The sequence below is a fragment of the Heliconius melpomene genome, chromosome 9 (assembly GCF_056956725.1).
Source record: "Heliconius melpomene rosina isolate 202511_hmr_F chromosome 9, ASM5695672v1, whole genome shotgun sequence".
NCBI lineage: Eukaryota > Metazoa > Arthropoda > Insecta > Lepidoptera > Nymphalidae > Heliconius > Heliconius melpomene.
The window spans coordinates 9,226,392-9,249,506 of record NC_140397.1 but is presented as its reverse complement, the minus strand read 5'-3'; the positions used below and the strand labels follow the sequence as shown (position 1 = coordinate 9,249,506).

Sequence of the window (23,115 nt, the reverse complement as noted above, 5' to 3'; positions counted from 1 at the left end):
AGTATCTGGCCGCCGAAGTGCTCGAGTTGGCCGGAAACGCCGCTAGGGACAACAAGAAGACCAGAATCATCCCGAGGCATCTCCAATTGGCGATCCGTAACGACGAGGAGCTGAACAAGTTGCTCTCGGGAGTTACGATCGCTCAGGGCGGTGTACTGCCCAACATCCAGGCAGTCCTCTTACCCAAAAAGACTGAGAAGAAAGCCTAATCCTGACACCCCTAGTGCGTGTGTGCGTGTGTGGGTGTGGATTTGGTTTTCTGAAATTTTTGGGTTTTTTTTTTTTTTGTGAAAAGGCCCTTTTAAGGGCCACAAAATATTTCCGTGAACGCTTCGAAATTGCATAAATTGTTTCATTAAGCGAGACGTCTTCTAAAACAAACAAAATATATAAAGCATGACACTACATAGTGTGGACGGTCATGAATAAGTATATATATATATATATATAACAATTTTAGGCACACATCAATTTCGATATTATAAAAAATTGTCTAACAGACCACCCACACACACACACACACACACACACACACACACACACACACACACACACACACACACACACACACACACACACACACACACACACACACATAATATACAGGTGGAAGAGGCAGCGCTTCTTTTACTGAAACTGCATATAACATAACATATCACATAACTTCAGGGTAAGTTATTTTTCTTTATAGGGCTTTTATAGAGTAGTTGAAACTGTGGTTTCATTTAAAGTGGTGCTGACAATTCCATCCTGTATACGTAATGTAAACAAATTTTTAATTTCCTACATGTATCTTATAAATTTCAAATTTAAAAGTATACGAATGATAATATGTTCGGGGGGGGGGGGGGGGGGGGAGGTGGTTTGGATGATTGTGACGTGTGTACACGTACTTGGTCAATTTCGTCTCTTAAAGGCTGGCGCGCGTCGTAAGCGCTTGTGCGTCCACAGAACGGAATGACTACCGACCCGGATCCGACGAAATTTTTTAACCGACACCGTCGTGCACGCAGAGAGTGTGTACCTTTCTCATCGATAGTACTAATTACAAACCTTTCTTATCATGCCGCCCAAGACTAGCGGAAAGGCCGCCAAGAAATCCGGCAAGGCCCAAAAGAACATCTCCAAGTCGGACAAGAAAAAGAAGAAGCACAAGAGGAAGGAGAGCTACGCCATCTACATCTACAAAGTGCTCAAACAAGTCCACCCGGACACCGGAATCTCCAGCAAGGCGATGTCCATCATGAACTCGTTCGTGAACGACATTTTCGAGCGTATCGCCGCCGAGGCGTCGCGACTCGCCCACTACAACAAGAGGTCCACGATCACGTCCAGGGAGGTGCAGACCTCCGTGAGGCTCCTGTTGCCCGGCGAGTTGGCCAAGCACGCCGTCAGCGAAGGCACCAAGGCCGTCACCAAGTACACGAGCTCCAAGTGAAGTGGTCCGTCGAAGAGACGACAGTTAAAAATCGAATGCGCTCGCGAACGTGCCGTGTGACGATGTGTGTGTGTGCGCGCGTGTATCCGTCCGTGTTCTCGTGCTAAAGTGTGTGTGTCTGCACTGGTGCTGTTACACTACGCATCGACTACATCATCATCGTCATCATCGGTCGTCGCGCGCATTCTCAAAAGGCCCTTTTAAGGGCCACTATATGAGTCGTGTTTAAAAATAAAACAAAAACAGTTTCTCGCAAAACGTCTCCCTACCTACACCTAGTTCTAAGTGTAAATATTATTGTGTGTGAGCGTGATAAATTCAATAAATAAATAAATAAATAAATAAATAAATAGTGTTGCTACTCTCAGATGAAAATAATAATACATTAATAGACGCACGCACACGAATGACAATTAACTAATGACATAATATTAATTAAGAAAGAATAATACAATAATTATTATCATCACCACATAACGATAATTAATCCTAATAATAATTATTATTATTATTATTTTTATGTACCCCCGTTAGAAACGCACGTAGCCTATTAATAATATTATTATAATGTCGTATTCATGTAATAGAACCTCCTAGCCAGCCAGCCAGCCAGCCAGCCAGCCAGCCAGCCAGCCAGCCAGCCAGCCAGCCAGCCAGCCAGCCAGCCAGCTAGCTAGCTAGCTATCTATCTAACTAACACACGAGTGTGTTAGTTAGATAGATAGATAGATAGATAGATAGATAGATAGATAGATAGCACTGACCGACGCCCGATGATGCCGGGCCCGGCCGACGCGCCAACTACTACTGATGACTGATCTGATCTCTACTCTTCTCTTCTCTTCTCTTCTTCATTTCATTATTATTTCACTGCGACCGACGCATAGTCACAGAAGACGTACACAGCACGGCATCGACGAGGCACTCTCACCGCCCGACGCCCGACTCGCCACCGCACCGCGTGCGAAAGGGACGGCACGTGCCCCGCCCCTCCCCCCCTGACGTTTTATAAGGCGCCGCCGCGCCCCACTTTTTTGAACACTTCCAATATTACTTTGGACGAAGCGAGACGTGCCCGCGCGTAACAGTTCACTTCAGTTCAGTACCGCGTTCAGTTCAGTAGTAGTGCAAGATGGCTCGTACCAAGCAAACCGCCCGCAAGTCCACCGGTGGTAAGGCGCCGCGCAAACAGCTCGCCACGAAGGCGGCTCGCAAGAGCGCACCTGCCACCGGCGGCGTGAAGAAGCCGCACAGGTACAGGCCCGGCACCGTCGCCCTCCGCGAGATTCGTCGCTACCAGAAGAGCACGGAGCTTCTGATCCGCAAGCTGCCCTTCCAGCGTTTGGTGCGCGAGATAGCGCAGGACTTCAAGACGGACCTGCGGTTCCAGAGCTCCGCCGTTATGGCCCTCCAGGAGGCGAGCGAGGCGTATCTGGTGAGCCTCTTCGAGGACACCAACCTTTGCGCGATCCACGCGAAACGCGTCACCATTATGCCGAAGGACATCCAGCTCGCCCGCAGGATCAGAGGCGAACGTGCGTAATTGCCAGCTAGCTTGCTTGCTTGCAATACAAACGAACAAACAAACAATATACACGATTGTGTATATTGTGTGTGTTGTGAAACCAAAAGGCCCTTCTCAGGGCCACAAATTATTCTGATATTTATATACGTTGTCGTTTCACACGTGTACAAAGAACCGTCTGGGCTGGCTGTCCGTCCGTCCTCGTGTCGTACTGTGTCGCACTGTTCATCTGTACGGGGCAATATTCAATGCAAACAAACATACATACTAATAATAATAATAATAATACTTAATTTAAAAAATAATAATAATAATAAATACAACATACTTGCACTTGCAACGTAGAGAGATAGAGAGATATTATATTATATATTACACTATCTATCCATGCACGATAATCATTTATATATATATATATATATATATATATATATATATATATATATATAAATAATTATGATAATAATAATTGCGTGCACTATACTATACTATGTACTATAACTTTTATTTTAATTATTATTGTTATCATCAGCATAATCCCCCCCCCCCCCCCCCCTCTCCCCTACTCCACATACGCATGACCAACGAGTGGAGCCGAACACAGCCGAACGTAGAGGGGGGGGTATATATTTAGAGAGGGTCAAAAAATATGCGACATAAGTTTCTACCGTACGTTCGCAGTTGAACGTCTCCCCGTCACTCGCGAGGAGCGGAGCGTTAGAAGTAATACCAGAAGTGTGCATACCGCCGTCACATAGTCAACATGACCGGTCGCGGTAAGGGTGGAAAGGGTCTGGGAAAAGGCGGAGCGAAGCGTCACAGGAAAGTGCTGCGCGATAACATCCAGGGCATCACGAAGCCGGCCATCCGTCGTCTCGCCCGCAGGGGCGGCGTCAAACGTATATCCGGCCTGATATACGAGGAGACTCGCGGAGTGCTGAAGGTGTTCCTCGAGAATGTGATCCGCGACGCCGTCACGTACACGGAGCACGCCAAGAGGAAGACCGTCACCGCCATGGACGTCGTGTACGCCCTGAAGCGGCAGGGGCGCACTCTGTACGGCTTCGGCGGTTAATATTTTAACCGCCAACCGCCGAACCGAAGTGAAACCGACGAGAGTGTGAGAATTTAGTGTGTGTGTTTGCGTTCGGGCGCGCGAGCGCGGTGGTCAGTCGGTGTAATCGCGTCGTTTACATCTCGATTGTGTGTGTGATCCAGCTCGAACCAGACCGCATAATCTCTCTCTCTCTCTCCGTCGGTTTCACATAAACAAAAGGCCCTTCTCAGGGCCGCACAAATTTCAGAATTAAATAAAATTTATGTTTCTTAACCACACGGACGTCCCGGACGTTGACTTTATTAAAAGTTCAGCGCTCCGAGTGTGCACTACTAGTTACTCACTTACTATATTTGGTGGATATGGACTGGACCGAACCGAACAATATGTATTTAGTATGAATAACATCCAAGTAGCTCTAACTCATAACTGTGGTAGGTAGGTAGGTAATGTAAGTATTGAAAATGTGTATGTGTGTGACATGTTGATATATTTTGCTACACACTGCACACTCACTGTACTACTACTACTACTACTACTACTACATACATATTCATGTTGTAACCAAAGCGCACAGTTTATACTTAAGAGATGTAGCGAGCGAGCAAGTAGGCAGGTAAGTAAGTTATAAAGTTATATCCATCCGTATTATGATTGTGTAGGGAGGGTATTGCACAAGTATTAATATTATTTATAAATATCAATTGTTAGTTAAAACGCTACGCTATAATATCAGCGCGCCCTGAATTTATTCGCTACAAATGCAATTGTGAAATTATGTTCCACCAACGTAGCGTAGCGGAAATATATAATAAAGGAGTTCAATTCATTAAATCTCGTATCATTAGCATATCACCCTGTGATGCTATAGCCCACAAGTGTGATGTATGTATCTATTATATATGATACATTGTGTATGTATATTATTAATATTTGATTGATTATGCACGGTCGGTCGTCCGTAACGAATGAAAAAGTAAATCATTACAATTAATTAAATGAGAATATATATATATATATATATATATATATCATAGCAGCATCATCCGTCACGTGACGCTCGTCTCCTTCTGTATGTACGAAATGGACTGATCACTACTACGACTACGACTACGACGACGACAACGGCGGCGAGTACGATGTGCACATGATTATATATTGAATATATTATTATTTTGTTTGGTATTAAAGTTAAAATCTTGATAGAGGGAAGAAAAGTAAACATTAAGAATTATATATATCTTAATAATATATATATATATATATATGCACACACACACAAACACACACACTCACCCCTGTAAACACTCCGCGTACTCGACAACGGCGGCCGCGGTGGACCGTCGCTCAGCGAGGGCATCGGGTGTTTTACGATGCTCCACTTGGAGGTCCTCGAGGGGGTCGACGGACCGTCGCACGGCGATCTTTCGATATCTCCGGGCGGGCGGGTATTCTTCGCTTTCGATCTGTCGAAACGGAAAATCGTTTCAATAAATTTTTATAGAGAAAAATAACTTTTAAACACGACCGGAGGTACGCACGTAGCACTTCGACGTATTCGACAGCTCGTAATTCCGTCAAATCAACGCGTGTCGTGGCGCTCGGCCCGCGAGCCGGTCGACGGGTTCACGGACGAGGCCCTCACGGGTGGCGGGTCCCTCTCAACATCTGAAATAATGTAAAAATTATAATTTTCTAGACGCCTGTTAGTGAAAAGTTTCGAGCGTTCGTACGAGAAAATGTCCAGCGACACCGCGGCTCTCCTCACGGTATCGCTACCGCTCTTACTGCCACTAGCGACCTCTGCCACGCCAGTACAACGTACAACGTATATATCAATATAAACTATACTTTCCGCGTTCATAACAATTTATTGCTCTTTGTGAGTGATCGTGTGCGTGCGTGTGCGTGTAATAAATAATAATAATAATAATAATAATGGCCGACGCAGCAGTAGCATCAGAAGCTCCCGCACCCGCCACCCCGGCGAAGAAGCCCAAGTCAGCGGTCGGCGCCGCCGCCGCTGCCGCCGCCGCCAAGAAGCCAAAAGCGAAACCGACCCACCCCAAAACCTCCGAGATGGTCAACAGCGCCATCAAGGAGCTCAAGGAGCGCAGCGGTTCGTCTCTGCAGGCTATCAAGAAGTACATAGCGGCCCAGTACAAAGTGGACGCCGAGAAATTGGCCCCGTTCATCAGAAAATATCTAAAGAGCGCCGTCGAGTCCGGTGCCCTGATACAGACCAAGGGCAAGGGCGCTTCTGGCAGTTTCAAGCTCGAGTCCAAGTCGTCCGCTTCGAAGAGCAAGCAGTCTGCGGCCGGCGGCGCCGGCAAGGGATCCTCCGCCGCAGCTTCCGGCGCATCGTCGTCGTCGGCCTCCGCCTCGTCTAGGTCGAAGAAGAAGAAGGCGTCCGGAGCTCCCGCCGCGGCGTCCGCAGGCGGCAGGGCCGGCAAGAAGGGGGCCGCAGCAGCAGCAGCAGCAGCGGCAGCAGCCGCCGCCGCCGCCGCCGCCGCAGCGTCCTCGCCGTCCAAGTCCAAATCGAAGACGACAGTGAAGGACAAAAAGGCGGCCGCCGCGAAGAAGAAGCCCGCCGCCACGGCAGCCAAGAAAGCCGCCGCCGCCGCATCCTCCGCTTCGAAGGCGAAGGGCGGAGCCGCCGCCGCCACCGCCGCCGCTTCTAAGGCGAAGAAGACCGCCAAGCCGCCGACGAAGAAGCCCAAAGCGCCCAAACCAAAGAAGGCAGCCACGCCCAGAGCCAAGCCGGCGGCTAAGAAGGCCGCGTCCGCCACGCCGAAAAAGTGAATAAATAAAATAGACATATATCTATCTATATACAATTGCTAAACGGACGTTAAATAACGCGCACTACACGAGAATAACTCGTGGCGAGTGTTGTGTGTGTGTGTGTTGTGTGTATGTGTGACGACGATAGGTAGGTGTATATACGTATATATATGTATATATACATGTGCAACGGTAGCACGACAAAAAGCCCTTCTCAGGGCTAACAAAACTTTCCAAATACGCCATACATACATATGTTGTATCAATGAACGGTGGTACAGTTTCTTCTACGACGAACGTCTCGTGTGCTACGAAAATTTATATTATGTAATATAATCAATTAAATCAATCAATATATTCACAGTATCATGAGTGATTGGTAAGTCGGTGAATCCACTATTAGATTACTCAATTCTCAATATTCATTCAAAATTAGTGTCACAAATAATAAACTCCTACTTCATTAACAATATAATTTTGTGACCAATTGTTGTATGGTCTTAAAAAAAAAAAAAAAAAAAAAAGAAAAAAGTATATATATATTAAGTGTATATATTGTTATCTGTATTATATATATTTACTATAGTATATTTTTATTATCCGTTTCTAGGCTGAACAGCTAGCTAGCTTTCTGTTTACTTCGGCGATTGTCGTGCATCGTCGTGCGTCGTCGTACACCGTCGCGCATCGTCGTTGTACACCGTCGTGCATCGTCGTGCATCGTCGTGAGCAATCGTCTACGAGAACGCTCGCTCGTGTCCCCGCTCAACGTGCGCGCGATACACGAGTACTTATTTCAAAAAACGGGCTTTTTTTTAGAAGAAAAGGTTCCAATCCGACCGCGGTACCGCCAGGACGTCTCAATGTCCGCTTGGCATCGCTTTCGCAATCACCAAAACCAAAAAACCCAAAAACCAAAAACCAATCCACGCACGCGCGCACTATCGACCTACGCCACCCTGCAACACCAAGAAGACGAAGAGGACCGATCGGCGTCGTTTTGTTCGGCGAGCGGCGATCTCCGTTGTTTTGTGTAGTGCAGTGTAGTGTGTTAGTGTCCATAGGATTTCACCTGGATTCCATACCCACGTGAGTACTTTTACACAGTGTTAGCTTAAGCTAGGTACTCACCCCGGCCCCACCAGGCCGAGACATTAGGTCAAAGTAGGCACACACCCCTCGCCTTGGCGGGGGGTCAATCTAGTTTCCCAAAATGGTCCGCGTAGACGCGAATAACTTGCTTAGCTACGTCGCGCAATATTTCCCCGACGCTCTTAATGGCATCAAAGATTACGTCGATAACGAGACGATCGCTCAGTCACCGGAGCTCTTAGAACAGATGGAGGACGAACCGGTGGAGGTCGACGCCGGCTCGGATGAGGACGAGGCTTCCGCAAACAACGCGGAATCCGAGTCCGAGTCTGAGGCCGCGGAGGCCTCCTCGTCGTCCTCGTCGTCCTCTGAGTCCTCGGCCGACGAGGAAGAAACTCCCGGTGTGGAGGATAATGACGGTTTCGAGACCGTCAAATCAAAATCGGCCAAACGGAAGGCCCGTAGATCGCTAGGTACTCCGCCAATAACCCCAGCCAAACGCGCCGCGCGCGCAGAAAAGACCCCCTCCCCGCGGTCCTCACCCCCGCGTAGGTTTAGGGACAACGCGCAGGTAGTTAAAAAGGGTGCGCAGGTAGACTCTACCGACAAGACAGACAATACAACAAAGACAAGCAATAATAATAGCTCGATCCCCGCGTCCAACTCTGGCGACGGTTCGGTACCGCTACCGGCCGGCGCTCGTAGGGATAGGTTACCTCCCCCGATCATAGTTCAGGAAAAGAAAGCGTGGGACAATTTACAACTTTGGATGTTGTCCGCTAAAGTGCAGTTCAATTCTGCCAGATCCACAGCGCAGGGAGTTAGGATTCAGGTGTTAACACCTAAAGACCACAGGGTCCTTACGACCCACCTTAGGAATTCAAAGATAGGGTTCCATTCATACGCTCTGGAGGACGAGCGTCAATTACGTGTAGTCCTCAAGGGTATCCCATCCGAATTAGAGACCGAGTCAGTTTTCAGGGACTTAAAATCCCAAAATCTTCCAGTTAGGGCAGTCCACCGTATGTACAATCAGTACACTAAAAAAAGCTACGACATGGTCCTAGCTGTCCTAGACCGCAGCCCTGAGGGCAAACAAATTTTCAATATTAAATCCATCTGCTCACTCACGGGCATTACTATAGATAAGCCATGGTCTCGTGGCATTCCCGGGCAGTGTCACCGCTGCCAGCTCTATGGGCATTCCGCCAAAAACTGTCACGCAAAACCCAGGTGCGTGAAGTGCTTAGAAAGTCACGCTACTGCTGACTGTCCGCGCAAGGTCCCAGACCCGGCCGTACCTCCCAGCTGTGTCTTGTGTGAGACCCAAGGGCACCCCGCAAATTACCGCGGATGCCCTAGGGCCCCACGCAGGTCCGGCGGAAAGGGCGGCAGGACGCATAAGGCTTCGATGCCTTCCCGTCCAGCGCAAAACCCGTCCGGCCCTCAGCCACTACTCCAACCAGCCCCTCTTCCTTCCACCAATGCGTGGAAAAAACCTCTACCAGAGACCCAAGCCGCCAAGGCCTCCAATCCCAAACCCAAGCCCTCCAGGGCCACTTCCTCTGCCCGACAGCCCCGTGGGGAGGTAACAGAACAGGATAGGATCGAAGACGCGATCGACATTGCGACCAGCTTTCTAGATATACTAGATAAAGACGAACTATTGGCCTTCGCGAAAGGCTTAGTAGACTCAAACGGCGATCCTAAAAGTCGACTTCAAGTAATTAAGCTCAACAGAAAGCTTATAGCCAAATTACTACTTGTCAATGCTCAAACTTCCAATGGCGGTCAATAATAATTTTAGAATCAACCCGCCCGATTTAAGACTCGCGCGAGTCAAGCCGCGTTCTCTCAACATAGGTTATTTTAACGCTAACGGTCTCAATACGCAAATGGGGCTAGTCCGCGATTTTGTTACAAACCGACAACTCGACTTATTTCTAGTTCAGGAAACGTTCCTTAGAAATTGCAATAGGGATCCCAAGATAGCCAATTACCGCACTATTCGTAACGACAGAGACGGCGCCAAAGGCGGCACCGTCATATTTTACAAAAAGACGCTTCACGTCATACCGCTCGATCCGCCGCCGACGCTCACTAACATCGAAGTTTCGGTCTGTAAGGTTCACATGACTGGACATCCACCCACTATTATAGCTTCCGCCTATCTCTCTCCATCAAAGAGTTTACTTAGAAGCGACCTACAGACACTACTAGACATGGGGGACTCGGTTATCATAGCCGGGGACCTTAACTGTAAAAGTACCAGGTGGAATTGCAACTCCACAAATAGAGGAGGAATCGAACTCGAAAATATCTATGACCTGACCACCTCTCGCTTTGAGATAATAGCCCCCCTCACTCCCACTAGATTTGGGCCCCGGGGCCGACCTTCAATTCTCGACATAGCCATCCTGCAGGGCGTCTCTCTCAGGCTGCGCTCTATCGAGGTAATACCAGAGTTAGACTCAGACCATAGACCTGTAATAGTTAAATTAGGACCCGATTGTCCACCAGTCCTTCCTAAAACCACCATCACCGACTGGTCTAAGTTCGCGGAGCGCCTAGGCAATCCCGACACGGAACCGACAGACGACATACCTGACAGATTCGACTCGGTGGAAGTAGTCGAGGCGGAAATTAACCAACTTACTGACAGACTGGGTAGCACTCTCGACGAGTGCTCTAGGGAAATTCCAAGTAATCCAGAAGGACATTTTAAGATCCCGCGAGATCTCAGAAAGCTTATGAGACGTAAAAACATCGCCAATAGGGCGCACGATTCATTTCCGTCGCCAGCAAACCGCGCTAAACTCTGGAGGCTCCAAAGACAGGTTCGAGCCCGGTTCGAGGACCTCAGAGACGAATCTTGGGATCATAGGTTATCAGAGCTTACGCCATCGCACGTAGCGTTCTGGCAATTAACTAAATCATTCAAAAACGACACCGTAGTCGAATTACCGCCGTTAATCCGTCCGGACGGAACACTAGCCTCAGACGATCTCGAAAAGGCCGAATGCCTAGCGGATAACCTAGAAAGTCAATGCTCCCCCTCGGAAAAACCGTGTGATCCAATTCACGTCGCCGCGGTGGACACACAGGTCGAAACGTGGGCACCGTTGCCACCAGCGGGCGAACCTATAAGACCGACCTCTGTCGAAGAGGTACAAGACATTATAAAACGCCTTAAGCCAAAGAAAGCCCCAGGATCCGATCGCATCTCGAATAAGATCCTTAAAATTCTTCCTATTCACATTCTAACGCTTCTCGTTGCCATTTTCAACACTCTTTTAAAAGAGTGCTCATTCCCAGACCAATGGAAAGAGGCAATAGTCATAGGTATTCACAAGCCTAAGAAACCTCGCACATCCCCGTCCAGTTATCGCCCCATAAGCCTTCTCAGTTCAATGGGCAAAATATACGAACGTATCCTCCTCACTCGTCTCCAAGCCGCAGTCGTGGCCAATGACATAATCCCCCCCGAACAATTCGGCTTCAGAGCCAAACACTCCAGCATACACCAGGTACACCGCCTCACGGAATTCCTGTTATCCCGAGCCAAACAAATGCCATCAGCGGCAATCTTCTTAGACATTGCAAAAGCGTTTGATAAAGTCTGGCACAATGGCTTGATTTACAAGTTACAAAAGACTAACGTACCTGACAGACTCGTGCACATCATTCGAGACTACTTATCAAACCGCTCATTTAGATACAGGGTAGAAGGCACCCTTTCCTCCAGTAGGCCAGTTAGAGCTGGAGTCCCTCAGGGCTCCATACTATCCCCGCTTCTGTACAATTTGTACACTCACGACGTCCCCAAAACCCCAGGTACAAACCTAGCCCTTTTCGCAGACGACACCGCCGTCTATACGTCCGGCCGTGTATCAGTCTGCATAGCTAAAAGACTCCAAAAGTCCATGGACCGCATAGGTCAGTGGCTATTTCAATGGCGCATAGAGGTCAATCCCGATAAAAGTAACATCATTTACTTCCCCCTTCGTAGGACAGACTACCTGCCACATGTCCGCCTTTTAGGCAAAATAATTCCCGAGGCCAAACAGGCCAAATACTTAGGTGTCATTCTCGACAGTCAACTGTCCTTCAAAGCCCACATTACTTATGTTCGCCGCAAAGCGGCCTACGTCCTAAGTTGTTTGTATCCACTCATTTGTGCTAAAAGTAAACTCTCACTTAGAAATAAAATCCGACTCTATAAAGCATGCGTCAGACCCATTTTCGCCTACGCCTGTGTTGTGTTCGCACAGACAGACCTTAGCCGTTTACAAGTAATTCAAAACCGTTTCTTGCGTAATACTACCGGTGCCCCGTGGTACATGCGTAATACCGATCTCCATAGAGACGTCAAATTAGATTCAGTAAAAGAGCACTGTCGCAAGCTCTCTAGTAGTTATTTCACTAAAGCCGAATCGCATCCGAATCCGCTGGTGGTAAACTCGTGTAATTACGCCAAACGTCGCCCGTGGGATCGCCGTCGACCCCGGGATATCTTAACCGATGATGCTGACCCCATCACTAAAGCGAACGACCCTAAATTTGTAGGTAGGGCCACACACAATCGCACACATACACGCTACGCACACCGTCCCCGCCGGTGGAGACGAGGTCCCAGCTTTACTGTGGCCCAATCGCGCCTCGGCGCGAGAGGAGCCCGCACTCACTAATCCAATAGGGCATCAAGAGCCCTCCCCAGTAGGCTTTGGTCGAACCGATCGAAGCAAAGCCCCCCACTACGAACGGTGTTCGCAAGTCGCGGTCCGAGTCTCAAAGGAGACGCCCTTGCGCCACTGTGTTCTCTTTTGTTGGTACCTTCCACGGTAGCCATGCCAAGGTCAGAGCTCGTCTAGCTCGGCCTCCCCAAGTCCGGTGACGCTGTAGAGGCCGATATGGCCAACAGCATACTGCTCAATCGAAAAACGAAAAACGAACTTTTTTTTAAATATTGTCTTTCAAATTCATCTAACTATCGTTCAACATGTCGGGTCGCGGCAAAGGTGGCAAAGTGAAGGGAAAGGCAAAGTCTCGTTCCAACCGTGCCGGACTTCAGTTTCCAGTGGGACGTATACACAGGCTTTTGAGAAAAGGCAACTACGCCGAACGCGTGGGAGCCGGTGCACCGGTCTACCTGGCCGCCGTGATGGAGTATCTGGCCGCCGAAGTGCTCGAGTTGGCCGGAAACGCCGCTAGGGACAACAAGAAGACCAGAATCATCCCGAGGCATCTCCAATTGGCGATCCGTAACGACGAGGAGCTGAACAAGTTGCTCTCGGGAGTTACGATCGCTCAGGGCGGTGTACTGCCCAACATCCAGGCAGTCCTCTTACCCAAAAAGACTGAGAAGAAAGCCTAATCCTGACACCCCTAGTGCGTGTGTGCGTGTGTGGGTGTGGATTTGGTTTTCTGAAATTTTTGGGTTTTTTTTTTTTTTGTGAAAAGGCCCTTTTAAGGGCCACAAAATATTTCCGTGAACGCTTCGAAATTGCATAAATTGTTTCATTAAGCGAGACGTCTTCTAAAACAAACAAAATATATAAAGCATGACACTACATAGTGTGGACGGTCATGAATAAGTATATATATATATATATATAACAATTTTAGGCACACATCAATTTCGATATTATAAAAAATTGTCTAACAGACCACCCACACACACACACACACACACACACACACACACACACACACACACACACACACACACACACACACACACACACACACACACACACACACATAATATACAGGTGGAAGAGGCAGCGCTTCTTTTACTGAAACTGCATATAACATAACATATCACATAACTTCAGGGTAAGTTATTTTTCTTTATAGGGCTTTTATAGAGTAGTTGAAACTGTGGTTTCATTTAAAGTGGTGCTGACAATTCCATCCTGTATACGTAATGTAAACAAATTTTTAATTTCCTACATGTATCTTATAAATTTCAAATTTAAAAGTATACGAATGATAATATGTTCGGGGGGGGGGGGGGGGGGGGAGGTGGTTTGGATGATTGTGACGTGTGTACACGTACTTGGTCAATTTCGTCTCTTAAAGGCTGGCGCGCGTCGTAAGCGCTTGTGCGTCCACAGAACGGAATGACTACCGACCCGGATCCGACGAAATTTTTTAACCGACACCGTCGTGCACGCAGAGAGTGTGTACCTTTCTCATCGATAGTACTAATTACAAACCTTTCTTATCATGCCGCCCAAGACTAGCGGAAAGGCCGCCAAGAAATCCGGCAAGGCCCAAAAGAACATCTCCAAGTCGGACAAGAAAAAGAAGAAGCACAAGAGGAAGGAGAGCTACGCCATCTACATCTACAAAGTGCTCAAACAAGTCCACCCGGACACCGGAATCTCCAGCAAGGCGATGTCCATCATGAACTCGTTCGTGAACGACATTTTCGAGCGTATCGCCGCCGAGGCGTCGCGACTCGCCCACTACAACAAGAGGTCCACGATCACGTCCAGGGAGGTGCAGACCTCCGTGAGGCTCCTGTTGCCCGGCGAGTTGGCCAAGCACGCCGTCAGCGAAGGCACCAAGGCCGTCACCAAGTACACGAGCTCCAAGTGAAGTGGTCCGTCGAAGAGACGACAGTTAAAAATCGAATGCGCTCGCGAACGTGCCGTGTGACGATGTGTGTGTGTGCGCGCGTGTATCCGTCCGTGTTCTCGTGCTAAAGTGTGTGTGTCTGCACTGGTGCTGTTACACTACGCATCGACTACATCATCATCGTCATCATCGGTCGTCGCGCGCATTCTCAAAAGGCCCTTTTAAGGGCCACTATATGAGTCGTGTTTAAAAATAAAACAAAAACAGTTTCTCGCAAAACGTCTCCCTACCTACACCTAGTTCTAAGTGTAAATATTATTGTGTGTGAGCGTGATAAATTCAATAAATAAATAAATAAATAAATAAATAAATAGTGTTGCTACTCTCAGATGAAAATAATAATACATTAATAGACGCACGCACACGAATGACAATTAACTAATGACATAATATTAATTAAGAAAGAATAATACAATAATTATTATCATCACCACATAACGATAATTAATCCTAATAATAATTATTATTATTATTATTTTTATGTACCCCCGTTAGAAACGCACGTAGCCTATTAATAATATTATTATAATGTCGTATTCATGTAATAGAACCTCCTAGCCAGCCAGCCAGCCAGCCAGCCAGCCAGCCAGCCAGCCAGCCAGCCAGCCAGCCAGCCAGCCAGCCAGCCAGCTAGCTAGCTAGCTATCTATCTAACTAACACACGAGTGTGTTAGTTAGATAGATAGATAGATAGATAGATAGATAGATAGATAGATAGCACTGACCGACGCCCGATGATGCCGGGCCCGGCCGACGCGCCAACTACTACTGATGACTGATCTGATCTCTACTCTTCTCTTCTCTTCTCTTCTTCATTTCATTATTATTTCACTGCGACCGACGCATAGTCACAGAAGACGTACACAGCACGGCATCGACGAGGCACTCTCACCGCCCGACGCCCGACTCGCCACCGCACCGCGTGCGAAAGGGACGGCACGTGCCCCGCCCCTCCCCCCCTGACGTTTTATAAGGCGCCGCCGCGCCCCACTTTTTTGAACACTTCCAATATTACTTTGGACGAAGCGAGACGTGCCCGCGCGTAACAGTTCACTTCAGTTCAGTACCGCGTTCAGTTCAGTAGTAGTGCAAGATGGCTCGTACCAAGCAAACCGCCCGCAAGTCCACCGGTGGTAAGGCGCCGCGCAAACAGCTCGCCACGAAGGCGGCTCGCAAGAGCGCACCTGCCACCGGCGGCGTGAAGAAGCCGCACAGGTACAGGCCCGGCACCGTCGCCCTCCGCGAGATTCGTCGCTACCAGAAGAGCACGGAGCTTCTGATCCGCAAGCTGCCCTTCCAGCGTTTGGTGCGCGAGATAGCGCAGGACTTCAAGACGGACCTGCGGTTCCAGAGCTCCGCCGTTATGGCCCTCCAGGAGGCGAGCGAGGCGTATCTGGTGAGCCTCTTCGAGGACACCAACCTTTGCGCGATCCACGCGAAACGCGTCACCATTATGCCGAAGGACATCCAGCTCGCCCGCAGGATCAGAGGCGAACGTGCGTAATTGCCAGCTAGCTTGCTTGCTTGCAATACAAACGAACAAACAAACAATATACACGATTGTGTATATTGTGTGTGTTGTGAAACCAAAAGGCCCTTCTCAGGGCCACAAATTATTCTGATATTTATATACGTTGTCGTTTCACACGTGTACAAAGAACCGTCTGGGCTGGCTGTCCGTCCGTCCTCGTGTCGTACTGTGTCGCACTGTTCATCTGTACGGGGCAATATTCAATGCAAACAAACATACATACTAATAATAATAATAATAATACTTAATTTAAAAAATAATAATAATAATAAATACAACATACTTGCACTTGCAACGTAGAGAGATAGAGAGATATTATATTATATATTACACTATCTATCCATGCACGATAATCATTTATATATATATATATATATATATATATATATATATATATATATATAAATAATTATGATAATAATAATTGCGTGCACTATACTATACTATGTACTATAACTTTTATTTTAATTATTATTGTTATCATCAGCATAATCCCCCCCCCCCCCCCCCCTCTCCCCTACTCCACATACGCATGACCAACGAGTGGAGCCGAACACAGCCGAACGTAGAGGGGGGGGTATATATTTAGAGAGGGTCAAAAAATATGCGACAGATCCGATTCGGCCTTGCTTCGGTGAGGTCGCACAATTGGGCTATTATATTTATTTCGATCCCTTGTCGAAGTGATACTGTATTTATATTAGTGTTGTGCTGCGGATTCCTGCGACTGCTGAGCTGCGTGGCGTCCTGCTGCGCTGCGTTGCCCTGTGGTTGCCGAGTCCCGCATCGCTCGTTTCCAGCGTCCGGATTGTTTGTTCAGTAAGTGAATACACAGTTGTTATTAGATAGGTACTCACCTACTGTTCACCGACGGTAGATTTTGCTTGTTATATATAGTGTTAGTTTTAAAGCACACACCCCGTCCCTCGCCGCAAGGTGAGGGGAGAGACAAAGCATGGCCGGCCTCAGTAGCTCCGAGCTGCTGAGGTACTTAGAGACCTTCCACGGGGAGGCATTCAACGCCGTGATGAAGTTCGCGCAAACGCGACACGATGCGCCTAGCTCGCCTAGCGCGCCAGAGGTCGGCCCGGATGCCGATATGCAGCCTTCAGCTGCCGGCCCGAGTGCCGAAGATGAGCCGTTGTTCTCCGGTGGGCCTTGCGACCTCGGAGTCGCCCCGCCGAGGGAGCATTCTCGTGCCCCTACGCCGATCCAGACTGAGGTAGAGATGGAGGAGGGCACTTGCCTGTCCTCCGATTCGGACGATGACGGTTTCGAGACCGTCGGATCGCGCTCGGCCAAGCGTAAGGCCAGGGCCCCTAAGGCCCCCCCCCCGCCCAAAAAGGCGAACAAACCCGACGGCCGGCGTTCCCGCGCGAACGACTTAACGGTTTTCCCCTCCCCTGCCCCCGCCTCTGCGGTTGAGCGGGAAGAGGATGTACCCCCCCGCGCGCCCCGCGTTAAACCCCCGCCGCCCATTTATGTGCAAGATAAGCACAAATGGGGCAAGGTGTCGCAGTGGCTCAATAGCCACAATGTCCAATATTCCACCGCGCGCTTAACGCAGGTTGGAATCAAAATCCAAGTTAGGTCTTCGTCGGAACACCGACAATTTACCTCTTTCCTTCGTGAGTACCAGATAGGGTACCACTCTTACGCCCTGGAGGACGAGCGCCAATTGCGCGTCGTTCTCAAGGGCATTCCCAAAGAGATCGAAGTCGATCTCGTGTTAGATGACCTTCGTAGCAAAGGCTACCCCGTGCGCCAGGCGCACCGTCTCTATAATTCGCGTACCAAAGCGAAATTCGATATCGTGTTAGTCATCCTTGACCTCACTAAGGAGGGAAAGGAAATATTCAATCTGAGGTCGGTGTGTTCTCTCACCGGCATCAGAGTCGAACCCCCACATACGAGGGGTCTCATTGGGCAGTGTCATCGCTGCCAATTATACGGGCACTCTGCCCGCAATTGTTTCGCGCGGCCTAGGTGCGTTAAGTGCCTAGACGATCACGCGACTGCGGATTGTCCCCGCAAAGTCCCCGATCCCGCTGTGCCCCCAAGCTGCGTGCTATGCGAGACGCAGGGCCATCCCGCGAACTATCGCGGATGTTCCCGCGCGCCGCGCAGACGCACTAGGCGCGGAGGCAAAAAGCGCACCTCCAATAAAAAGGAGCCGGTTCCTACTCAATACGAGCCCGCCCCTCTCCCTAAAGAGAATGCGTGGTTTAAACCCGCACCTACACCGGTCGTCGCCCTCGCCGCGGCACCGGTACAGCCGCCTACCCCTCAGGTAGCGGCTCCCCGCCCCGCGCTCGCGCCTTCCGGCGCGACCGCGATCGCGCCCTTGCGCCCGGCGCCTTCCCGCGCCGCGCCCGCGCCCGCACCCGCGCATTCCCGCGCCGCGCCCGCCCCCTCTTCTAACGCTAGCGACTTAGCACTTGTGTTAAGATTCGCTAGATGTTTTGATTTCAAAGAAATCAAAGTCCTCGCGGCGAAACTTAGGAACACGAACGGTTCCGACGATCGCGCTCAAGTTATTATAGATCATATAGATCTCATCGAAGCCATTCAAGGCTTCGTCGCGGTTTAAATTTTTCCAATGGCGGTCATAAATAGATTTACCCCACGGCCCGCTGACTCGCAACTCGCGCGTATTAAACCTAGAGCCCTGTCAATAGCGACCTTTAACGCAAACGGTGTCAAACGCCAAAAAGAGGCTGTGAGCGCCTTCGCGCACGCCCATCAAATAGATATCTTATGTATACAGGAGACTTTTCTTAAACCTGCTGTTCGTAGTCCTGGCATTGCGAACTACAGGATTGTAAGAAATGATAGAGCCACCCACGGTGGAGGCACTATGATTTATTACAAGAAGAATTTACACTGTATACCACTCGACCCTCCGTCTCTCGAAGCAGCCGAGGCGTCGGTGTGTCAGGTATTCCTCACAGGCCATCAGCCTTTAATTATAGCTTCAGTTTATCGTTCGCCGTCTAGGCAATTATTAGAAAGCGACATTTTGGCGCTACTTAGTATGGGAGACTCGGTCCTTCTGATCGGGGATTTCAATTGCAAACATAGACTTTGGAATTCGTCGGTGACTAATGTCAGCGGCAAGAGGCTTCTAGCCTTCACAGAGAAATATAACGCTTGTGTTATAGGCCCGCCTTCTCCCACTCGCTTTAGTGTCCTCGGCACAGGCGATGTACTCGATATTGCCATACTTTCGAACGTTGCACTGTCGCAACGTTCAATAGATACCATTCTCGACCTAGATTCGGACCATCGTCCTGTCATTCTCAAGTTAGGTGACGAGCGCCCCTCTGGCCCTCCCACCAAAACTGTGGTCGACTGGAGGAGATTCGCAAAGCTCCTCCGCTCGAATGAATCCCCTCTTAAGGAATTAATACCTGGCATCGCCGACTCCGCGGCGCTAGCGATAGACGCGGCGAATAAATTTACCGATTATATTTTAAATACAATCCAGAGTTGTTCGAAAGAGGTAACAAACTTACCCGACGGTAGGTTTGATATCTCAGAAAAGCTCAGGCGATTGATTAGACGCAGGAACGTAGCTATGCGACGACACGATACCTACCCGACTGACAAAAATCGTAGGGAATTTTACAGATTAAAGAGGAGAGTTCGATTCGAATTCGAACTTCTGCGCGGTGAGTCGTGGGATAAGAAGCTCGAGGGGCTCGCACCATCGCACCAGGCATTCTGGGCGCTGTCGCGAGCTTTTAGAGTCGATTGTCTCTCGACTATGCCTCCTCTAGTTAGGTCAGATTGTTCAATTGCCGCCGATGACACCGAAAAAGCGGAATGTCTCGCTGACAGTTTAGAGGCTCAATGTACCCCGAGTAGTCAGCCCTGCGATCCGAGCCACATTGCGCGTGTGGATTCCGCGGTCGCAGAATGGGCGCTGACGCCCCCGCAAGGGGAACCGCTCCGCCCGACCTCTGAAGACGAGGTCAAAGTCATCATCAAAAACCTCAAAGATAGGAAGGCCCCGGGGCCCGATAAATTGTCTAATAGAATGTTCAAGTCCCTACCGGCTCAGTTCATATCTCTATTGGTCATTATTTTCAATTCCCTTCTTAAGTCGTGCTCATTCCCCGACGAATGGAAGGAGGCCATAGTCATAGGCATTCCCAAGCCTAATAAGCCGCGGAATATCCCGTCCAGTTATCGACCTATCAGCCTTCTCAGCTGTTTAGGTAAAATTTACGAGAGAATCATTCTCGTTAGACTCTCAGAGGTGGTAGAGGCCGACTCTCTGCTCTGCAATGAGCAATTCGGTTTCAGAAAGAAACATTCCGCCATACATCAAGTCCACCGTGTTGTAGAGCATATAGCTCGATACAACCTTAGGGATCCTTCTCACAGCAATACAGCTGCTATTTTTCTCGATATAGCGAAAGCTTTCGATAAAGTCTGGCATAACGGCTTGATTTACAAGCTGCGCGCCGTTTACGGCTTGCCAGACTGTCTCGTACACATCCTGCGGGACTTTCTCTCGAATAGATACTTTCGCTATAAAGTCGAAGGCACTCTCTCTTCCCCCCGCCTCCTCCGCGCAGGCGTGCCACAAGGCTCTACGCTAAGTCCTATCCTGTACTCGTTGTACTCCAGTGATATCCCGCTCACTCCGGGTGTTCACCTGGCTATGTACGCCGACGATACAGCCCTCTTCACAACCTCGCGTTGTACTATCCTATTAAAAGATCGACTCCAGAAAGCGGCCCGCGCACTCGGTGAGTGGTTCCGCCAATGGAGAATCGAAGTCAATCCCGAGAAGAGTAAAGCAATACTCTTCCCTCTCAATAAAAATATTAGAGTCTCTACCATCCATCTCTTAGACAAACCCATTCCCTGGGAAAAACAGGTCAAATATCTAGGTGTCACTCTAGACTCTAGATTAACTTTCAAACCCCACATTACAAAAGTCTGCAATAAAGCAAAGTACATTCTCAATAGATTATATTATCTCATAAACAAGAATAGTAAAATGTCACTTAGAAATAAGCTGACACTATACAAAGCTTGTATTAGACCTGTCCTCACTTACGCTTGCGTTGCGTTCGCGCACACCAAGCTTGCTCCCTTGCAAAAAGTGCAAAATAAATTCCTGCGCATCGCATCAGGTTCCCCCTGGTACGTGCGTAATGTCGACCTACATAGAGATTTTGAACTGGAATCGATTCACGAGCACTGCAAACGCTTAGCGAAGCGCTACTTTGAGCGCGCAGGCTCGCACGCGAACCCCCTCGTCGCCGCGGCGTGTAATTACACGCCTCACGCGATTCGTAGACGCCCGCGTAGCGTCCTCTTAGACCCCGATGACGCCATTACCGTAGCAAACGGCCCGTACGTAGGTAGGAAACACACTACACACGCACGACACACACACCGTCGTCGCCGGAATCGACGACGTAGTCTAGCTTATCTCACGGCCCGGCGGCGCCTCGGCGCCGTCGGGTCCAGCGGTTAGGGACCGTTAGCTCCCTTAGATTAGTCTAATTTTATCCCCCGGTCGCGGCTTCTGTGTCGCGGCCGGCTTTGCTTAGAATAGGGAAACTCCCAGCCCGCTCGACGACCGCAAGCCGAGGTTCGTGCCCCGCAGGGGGCGCCCTTGCGTCGTCGGCACTCCCCACAGGCAGCCACACAGTGCCTGCATATTTTCAGGGACAGAGTACCCTCTTCCCTACCCACCCGGTGTCGCTGTAAAGGCCAGTAAGGCTAACAGCATTAAAGTCAAGTCCGGAAAAAAAAAAAAAAAAAAATATGCGACATAAGTTTCTACCGTACGTTCGCAGTTGAACGTCTCCCCGTCACTCGCGAGGAGCGGAGCGTTAGAAGTAATACCAGAAGTGTGCATACCGCCGTCACATAGTCAACATGACCGGTCGCGGTAAGGGTGGAAAGGGTCTGGGAAAAGGCGGAGCGAAGCGTCACAGGAAAGTGCTGCGCGATAACATCCAGGGCATCACGAAGCCGGCCATCCGTCGTCTCGCCCGCAGGGGCGGCGTCAAACGTATATCCGGCCTGATATACGAGGAGACTCGCGGAGTGCTGAAGGTGTTCCTCGAGAATGTGATCCGCGACGCCGTCACGTACACGGAGCACGCCAAGAGGAAGACCGTCACCGCCATGGACGTCGTGTACGCCCTGAAGCGGCAGGGGCGCACTCTGTACGGCTTCGGCGGTTAATATTTTAACCGCCAACCGCCGAACCGAAGTGAAACCGACGAGAGTGTGAGAATTTAGTGTGTGTGTTTGCGTTCGGGCGCGCGAGCGCGGTGGTCAGTCGGTGTAATCGCGTCGTTTACATCTCGATTGTGTGTGTGATCCAGCTCGAACCAGACCGCATAATCTCTCTCTCTCTCTCCGTCGGTTTCACATAAACAAAAGGCCCTTCTCAGGGCCGCACAAATTTCAGAATTAAATAAAATTTATGTTTCTTAACCACACGGACGTCCCGGACGTTGACTTTATTAAAAGTTCAGCGCTCCGAGTGTGCACTACTAGTTACTCACTTACTATATTTGGTGGATATGGACTGGACCGAACCGAACAATATGTATTTAGTATGAATAACATCCAAGTAGCTCTAACTCATAACTGTGGTAGGTAGGTAGGTAATGTAAGTATTGAAAATGTGTATGTGTGTGACATGTTGATATATTTTGCTACACACTGCACACTCACTGTACTACTACTACTACTACTACTACTACATACATATTCATGTTGTAACCAAAGCGCACAGTTTATACTTAAGAGATGTAGCGAGCGAGCAAGTAGGCAGGTAAGTAAGTTATAAAGTTATATCCATCCGTATTATGATTGTGTAGGGAGGGTATTGCACAAGTATTAATATTATTTATAAATATCAATTGTTAGTTAAAACGCTACGCTATAATATCAGCGCGCCCTGAATTTATTCGCTACAAATGCAATTGTGAAATTATGTTCCACCAACGTAGCGTAGCGGAAATATATAATAAAGGAGTTCAATTCATTAAATCTCGTATCATTAGCAT

The 23,115-nt window shown here is 49.0% G+C and overlaps 8 protein-coding genes across 8 annotated transcripts; all 8 read left to right on the top strand.

Annotated features, from left to right (window-relative positions):
- Positions 1-5: 5 nt before the first annotated feature.
- Positions 6-316, top strand: LOC146536578 (histone H2A-like; the record flags this gene model as incomplete). The annotated part of the gene is made up of 1 exon (XM_085190542.1): positions 6-316. A coding segment is annotated over one exon (204 nt), but the record flags the coding sequence as incomplete, so codon positions are not given.
- Positions 317-930: 614 nt separating this feature from the next.
- LOC146536577 (histone H2B) lies at positions 931-1,651 on the top strand. Its single transcript, XM_085190421.1, has one exon. It carries the CDS (start codon positions 1,064-1,066, stop codon positions 1,436-1,438), a length of 375 nt encoding a protein of 124 aa, XP_085046547.1. The 5' UTR covers positions 931-1,063; the 3' UTR covers positions 1,439-1,651.
- Positions 1,652-2,226: 575 nt separating this feature from the next.
- LOC146536576 (histone H3-like) lies at positions 2,227-3,229 on the top strand. Its single transcript, XM_085190170.1, has one exon. It carries the CDS (start codon positions 2,571-2,573, stop codon positions 2,979-2,981), a length of 411 nt encoding a protein of 136 aa, XP_085046296.1. The 5' UTR covers positions 2,227-2,570; the 3' UTR covers positions 2,982-3,229.
- Positions 3,230-3,629: 400 nt separating this feature from the next.
- Positions 3,630-4,854, top strand: LOC146536575 (histone H4). Its single transcript, XM_085190470.1, has one exon. It carries the CDS (start codon positions 3,727-3,729, stop codon positions 4,036-4,038), a length of 312 nt encoding a protein of 103 aa, XP_085046596.1. The 5' UTR covers positions 3,630-3,726; the 3' UTR covers positions 4,039-4,854.
- Positions 4,855-12,877: 8,023 nt separating this feature from the next.
- LOC146536574 (histone H2A) lies at positions 12,878-13,377 on the top strand. Its single transcript, XM_085190167.1, has one exon. It carries the CDS (start codon positions 12,896-12,898, stop codon positions 13,268-13,270), a length of 375 nt encoding a protein of 124 aa, XP_085046293.1. The 5' UTR covers positions 12,878-12,895; the 3' UTR covers positions 13,271-13,377.
- Positions 13,378-13,991: 614 nt separating this feature from the next.
- Positions 13,992-14,712, top strand: LOC146536573 (histone H2B). Its single transcript, XM_085190166.1, has one exon. It carries the CDS (start codon positions 14,125-14,127, stop codon positions 14,497-14,499), a length of 375 nt encoding a protein of 124 aa, XP_085046292.1. The 5' UTR covers positions 13,992-14,124; the 3' UTR covers positions 14,500-14,712.
- Positions 14,713-15,287: 575 nt separating this feature from the next.
- LOC146536572 (histone H3-like) lies at positions 15,288-16,290 on the top strand. Its single transcript, XM_085190165.1, has one exon. The coding sequence runs from the start codon at positions 15,632-15,634 to the stop codon at positions 16,040-16,042; it is 411 nt and encodes a 136-aa protein (XP_085046291.1). The 5' UTR covers positions 15,288-15,631; the 3' UTR covers positions 16,043-16,290.
- Positions 16,291-21,873: 5,583 nt separating this feature from the next.
- On the top strand, positions 21,874-23,098 carry LOC146536571 (histone H4). Its single transcript, XM_085190168.1, has one exon. The coding sequence runs from the start codon at positions 21,971-21,973 to the stop codon at positions 22,280-22,282; it is 312 nt and encodes a 103-aa protein (XP_085046294.1). The 5' UTR covers positions 21,874-21,970; the 3' UTR covers positions 22,283-23,098.
- Positions 23,099-23,115: the final 17 nt, after the last annotated feature.